Genomic DNA, 6,732 nt, shown 5'->3' with positions numbered 1-6,732 from the left:
TAATGCAAACCGTTTTTGTATGCTGTTTACAATTGTGAGGATACTGATATGTTGTACTGTGCATCCACAGCCATATGAAACCAAAAGTGAAATTCACTATTTAAATGTAACTATGGAAAGGCCACAAAGTAGGAATGCATTATTTAAACAACATTTTTCCAATAATTCAGCTAGTCTTCATTCCAAGCATTTTTCAGACCAACGTACATGGGCTGTTGTCTTTTGGCTTAGGTCAGGCTACACAAAATTTTTAGACACAACATTTTGACATTTTAAGCTGCTGCACTGGGCCCATTATTGTTCCACCTGCCAGCTGTATTGTGCCTATCTAAAAATATGTAATATATATATAAATATATATATATATATATATATATATTTTCCATGAGCAACAGTTACTGTGAGTAACACTGACATACCATAATGACCGTGATGTTTTATATCTTGTTTAAAAGTAATCTTACGCACAGGGAAACACACCAGAATAATAATGGGTTCAGCAAGACCTTCCTCCAACTCTGGCACAGCTCTAGTGTGGAGATAGGTCTGGCTATGCAAGACTAGGTTAACATTATAATTTTATCGCCTCGTCCCCACTCTGGAACAACAGATTCTTGATGCACTGCACAACTCTGCAAAGTATTGTAAAACAGTAAATGTTACAATCATGACAATCAATCCAATGTGTATTATACTTTCCAATTCTCCTTCAACTTCCCTTTCTTTATTTCTTTCTTACTTACTTTCTTTCTTTCTTTCTTTCTTTCTTTCTTTGTTTTTCTCAGTGGAAAGACCTGGCCTCCATCCTGGCAGCCAGCCTGATTCCATTCCCATGCAGCTAGCCTGCAAATATGCAACATACATTGCAAATAAATAAAATGTTGTTTTTGGTACTACATTTGTTGTTCATTTGCCATTTCTGTTATTCATATCAAACTAGAGTTTAAGCTATGAAATTTGAACTATACCTAACAAAATAAATGAAGTGTACTATGTGACATTTACAGATTTGTCTTTTATTATGAAGTTTTGCAATCTATGACATAACTAGTTTAAGAACTTTTTTTATCAAGGGGATGGTTGAAAACTTTCAGTTAAACTTTATTTGATAATCAGTAAATCCACAATCAGAATTTAATATGGACATAAATCACATAAGGAGAGTTAACATGGACATTAGCAAAGTTAATAGCCTATTGAGACTTTGATAAAGGTAATCTATATCTGTATAACAAGAAGTAAAAGAAAGGAAATTATATATACATATTTACACATTTAGGAGTGATTTGTAGCCTTATATTAGTAAGTTTAGCCTATTACAAACATCGTGAGTACGCACTGTACATTTTTTAATTTATGATGGGTGTTTTTCAGGTCTGTCCATATATCATTGACCATACACTGACATTGACCACGTTATTTACATAGCACAGTATTGTACACAATACACGTACAACATTACTAAGCAAACAGGAGCACTTTTATTTAAGTCATGGCGGCCGAACAAACGTTTTGAAATTTTAATTAAACAATATACAAATGCCTAAAGCTCCTTAATTACACTTCCGAGGTGTAATTAAGGAACTACTTTAAGTAACTACCGCCGAGAGTGAACATAATCATGAAACGCGTGTATATAGGCCTACTTGCTAAAATCGCCTTAATAAATCACTTTAATAAATTCTTTACTTTTTCTAATCATACAACACCTAAATACAGTGTACAAGTACTAGTTTGGCTGTACTAGATATTTAATATATTCAGTGCATACATCTTTTTACAACCCTATTCACAGCCTAACTTTGCAAACAGGAAAAACTACAAATACGACACTAATTAGTATCAAGTGGCATGGCGCGGCTAGAGGGAATTGTAGTTTAAAAATATATGACTCAATATACTGAAATTGAAATGAGTAAATAATGATGTAAGAGTACACTGATGAGTTAAAGCTGATGTGAATCACATTTGTGTAATAAAATTTCAAATACCTTACTGTTAAACAGGTGAAAATCAAGTTTGACCATTTTTGACAGCACCCCCTCTTGGTGACTCTATCCATATGGGTATAGTCATATAGCTGAAGTCAAGAGCTATTTATAACAGTTGGTTTCATGTATGTAGCCCCTTCTGTTCCTGAATGACAAGCTTTCCAACATGCACCAAAATCAAGGTTCAGAGGTCAATATTTCAAAGCAGGAGCCATTTTCAACCTTCAGACTGACATATGTTACTCTCCAGGTCAAGCCCTTTCCAACAATATATTTGTTTTAGTCCTACGACAAAGTTTCAATTTTAACTTTTCATGGACACAGCCTTGGCTCAGGCATAGTTTAGGTGAGGACTTTGAGGCCCCGACCTCAATTTTTATATATATATTTTTTAAAATTTAGTATTATAACAATACTGCACGTATGTACTACAGCAAAGCAACAAACAGACTATTTTAGTGTTTTGGCCAGAATCATAAACTTATGAACATCAGCATTGGTCTAAAGATGCAATTAGGTGTCCAAAAGTACTTACAAATGATGTCAGTGGTGGATGACGTTTTCAGATCATTTACTTAAGTAAAAGTACTAATAATTTGCTGGACAAATACTCTGTTACAAGTAAAAGTAAAAGTCAAAATAACACATTCATAATGTTACTTAAGTAAAATTATGAAAGCATAATCAGGAAAATGTAAAGTATTGAAAGTAAAAGTATTCAAAGCTGAAAGAAAAACGTTGTAATATTATTATCATGATATTATTGTACTCATGTGCTAATGTAAAAGTAGTTGGTTGTGGTTGAACAATTTTGTCTCTGACTGCATGAGATGATTATTTCATTATGGATGAATTTGCTGATTTTTTTATTTTTATGAATCGAGAGCCCATAGCCCAAAAGTAACACCCTCACACTGCTTGTTTCGTCAGTCTAAACCTAAAAATGTTTACAAATATATATTAAAATAATCAAAAAGAAAAGAGGAAAATCTTCACATTTGTTAAGATGGAACCATGAAATGTTTTTACATGACATGACTAAATAGCTGGCTATTAAAGTTCTGTCGATCAACTAATGTACTAGCTGTACTTGTATAAACTGTTGAGTACCTTAATTTATACTCTTCATATTGTTTGTGTGCAAAACCCCACCGTTGTAAAGCTTCACATTAAAAGCATTTAACTGGCAAAACACAAGTGACCTTTTATTTTGAAGTAGTCACAGGAAATGCAATCTGTTTTTTTTTTAAATTATTTTTATTAAATGCTCGTAAAAGGAAAAAAAAAAACATCAACAGTTATTGTCATAACATAATACAATTGAGTCCTTCAATCCAGATTAAGCTCCTTCAGTCTTTTTAATCCAGATTAAGTGCCAAATCCTTAAACACAGCCACTGTTCTTATAGCTTTTAAATTTTTTTGAGAACTCAATAGATTCAAAATACATTTTCATTTCAAGTTTAAATCTTACAAAAAGAGGATTGCATTTAGAAAATTTACATTTGTGAATATGAAATTTAGCTAACAGAAAAATAAGGTTTATAAAATAAATCACTTTTCTTTTCACATTCATGAAAACCAAAAATTACATTTCTATAGGAAATGTAATCTGTTTGTGAGATTTACACATCAAAAATGCGTCTACACAAGAAACCATCATGTTCAACAGTTTTCTGAAAAGAAAATACACAAGAACAAACACCAGTAATTTGTACTTAATTACAGTACTTGAGTAAATGTACTTATTTACTGTCCACCACTGAAGGATTTAACTGGCATATTAAGTTCACACAACAGACAATTCAATCAAATGGGTTTATTACAGTGGTGCAAATGTATGCATCATAACAAAGACATTTCTTTATAGTTTTACAGGATGTAAGTGAAAAATGCTTGGATTTGTCTGTCTGTATGTACATTTAGATGATGTCATATGGAAAACATAAAAGAAAAACATCTATGGTTTCAATGCTATTTGACAGTATTCAGTATGCTATAACTACAAATAACAAAAAAATAATATGGGTAGTATATGCATATTGCATACAAATACAGTATAAATCCACATACATTATGGAAATACCAAAGTACATTAGAATTATACTTGTTAAAATTACAGACTGCCATTGAATCTTCATTAGATGTTTCCATGCATAGATGATGAGAAGCAGCAATAAGCAGTTTTGGTCTGAAACCAGCAAGCTCAAATGTCAGAAGAGATAAATAAATCAATGTTTTTCTATTTTTTAAAATAAAAATACACACAAAATCTACAAAAACTTTCCTGTAGATACTTTGGTACAGCTATTTAAAACAAAGGCAAGGCAAGATTTTTTGTACAAATCTCCAGTTCCTGTGTGTTGTTTGGCAGTGGTCTTTAGGTGTCTTCTTCCTCAGACTCAGGGCTGGCGAAGCCATTGTCATCCCACTCCTCAATGTCCTCATGTATGGAAAGAAAATCAAATTCCATAGTGGCTATACTGCTGTATGCATTAACAGCCTGTTTGTGTTGACTTCTAAGTGAGTGACCGCTCCGATTGAGGACACTGTTGAGCCTATGTGTTGAGAAGCCAGTTGAAGCCAGTTGTTTCGTTGACCTCTGTCAGGTCAACGAAACCTGTAGAGGAATTGTGGAAAAAAATAGAAAGAGAAGTGCCTGATCACAACTCAATGTATAAAGTAGAGTTCCCTGGAGATATATCTATCTATCTATATATTATAAACAAATACATAATACTAAAATCTAAAGATCTTGTACATACTGCAGGTTTTGATCCGCTCCAAAGTCTGTCCTCTGAGTGACTCCACTTCTTGGACTTGCTTCAGAAGGTACTTGATGTGCTGAGACATCTCCTTTACCAGGATGCTCTGCTCCTCCTCCAAGCGTTTCAGTAGCATTACCTGGTCGAAGATAGATCTCTTCAACCTGAAGGTGTTGCCTTTGGTTGGGGAAAGGAATGGAATAGTGGACAAGGAATGTTTTATATTATATAGGTTGTCCCTCTTTCTTCTGTTCCAACCCATGGCCTGTCGCGTTAGCATGTTCACTCTTCCTAATGAAAACAATAATGCACCCACAAGCCAAAAAGTAAGATTTCACATCCAAAAGGCAATAAGAGTAACCCAACAGACATGCCAAAACCATATCACTAAAAGTTAGTTGAACTGGTAATTACCTTGAAGTAATACAATGATAACTTTCGTAAGAACAGAACAGATAAACTTTGTTTTTTAATTACCTATAAAAACACTATTAAGTATTTATTATTATTTATTTAGGCTACCACAGCGTGTAGTGTAAGTGTAACACCAACCAGCCTTTGTCATCTATTTTGTGACAAGTGCTGCCCTGGACAGAAAGCTGTTCACCTATAAAGAAAATAATACAATCAAATTTTGGTCTCCATTACATAAAAATATTACGTACACACCATAGATCTTGAAGTTGTGGTTTAACAGAAAGCATGTGTACTGTATTATCCTAGGAATTTGGGACCCCTTACAAATGTATGCATTTTGAATTGTTGAAAACAACTGAACTGCCTATTCTTTATTTTAACTCATACATAAAGGATGTGATTTATCCCTCACACCAGGTGTGTTACTTAGATGACAAATAAGTACCTTTTGGTGTAATGGTTTCTATTAAGACTCTTTGAAGCCATAGTTAAAATACTGACAATAATACCACACCTGCTCCACTTCCTCTCCCACTGTGTTTCCTGCTCCATCCTGGCTTCTGCCACCCCATCTCACCTGCAACAGAGCGAGAAGTGTTATGTAGCAGTACTTCAGGAGTTTTGATATAACATCATCCAATCAGGCATAACATGCACAAATGTAAAAATAATCCTTTGCACTGAAGATTACTTGAATGTTATATCTACATTAATTCATACAATTATCTCTAAAACATCTCATGACCCAAGCTTTTATTTGGCGGGGAAAAACAAAATCCCTGTCCTACAAATTTGAACAAGCAGCTGAAAAGCAGTTGGTGAAAGATAACACACAGCACGTTCTATTATCCGACCCATTATTTCTCAATAACTACAGCCATACCAGACTTAAAGTTATTGCATGTACCTCGCATTTTGCTGTATGGGCTTTGGCATGCAAGACGCTCAGGAATGGCCTCATTTCTGTCAATGGCAGAAGCTCTGGTAAACCCTCTGCTACTTTGTTAAGGTAGGGCCAGTACCTAAAAAGCAGGAGCAGCATCATGTGAGTGTAACAAAGATCCATTTTTAATTGAAATCTAAAATGACTAACATAACTGTAAAGCTGAGAAACAAGACATTTTAATCATTGAGTTGGATTTGCAATATGACAATGAGAATTACCTGCATGTAACATCCATACAGAAGAAGGTAACATTTGCCTTCTATGACATCTCTCTTTGAAGAAACATTGGATAAGCAAATATTTCTCCGCGGTAATGGCTCAGTCCTCGTAAGAGAAACCCATGTCTGATAAATCAGAAGAAAATCTAGTGGTTAAGAATCAATTGACCCAGTAAGGCCTGGCTTAAGCACACATCTCTGTCAACTGAGTGCATATAACAAAATATATGATAAATATAATACTTGGCTACTATAAAGATTAGATAAATACCACTCTGCAAGGAAACGTGTGAATTGCTTTCAATTTTTACTCAGACTTGGATTGCCATTAAAACTCAAATATCAGACTCAAGAATCACACACACACACACACACACACACACACACACACACACA

General features: G+C 34.1%; 1 protein-coding gene across 2 annotated transcripts; it reads right to left on the bottom strand.

Moving 5' to 3' along the window:
• Positions 1-3,229: 3,229 nt before the first annotated feature.
• On the bottom strand, positions 3,230-6,403 carry LOC143715479 (uncharacterized). Of its 2 annotated transcripts, none has more exons than XM_077207313.1 (5): positions 6,337-6,403; positions 6,080-6,194; positions 5,687-5,749; positions 4,756-5,046; positions 3,230-4,610 (listed from the first exon to the last, which is right to left on the bottom strand). In XM_077207313.1, exons 2-5 carry the CDS (start codon positions 6,084-6,086, stop codon positions 4,549-4,551), a joined length of 423 nt encoding a protein of 140 aa, XP_077063428.1. In that variant the 5' UTR covers positions 6,087-6,194; positions 6,337-6,403; the 3' UTR covers positions 3,230-4,548. The 2 variants fall into 2 exon arrangements, with proteins under 2 accessions (XP_077063428.1, XP_077063426.1); XM_077207311.1 differs by having other exon boundaries at positions 5,687-5,732.
• Positions 6,404-6,732: the final 329 nt, after the last annotated feature.

This window comes from Siphateles boraxobius, unplaced genomic scaffold, assembly GCF_051911475.1.
Source record: "Siphateles boraxobius isolate OS27281-9 unplaced genomic scaffold, OSU_SipBor_1 6, whole genome shotgun sequence".
Classification (NCBI taxonomy): Eukaryota; Metazoa; Chordata; class Actinopteri; order Cypriniformes; family Leuciscidae; genus Siphateles; species Siphateles boraxobius.
This window is presented reverse-complemented; position numbering and strand designations above follow the sequence as displayed.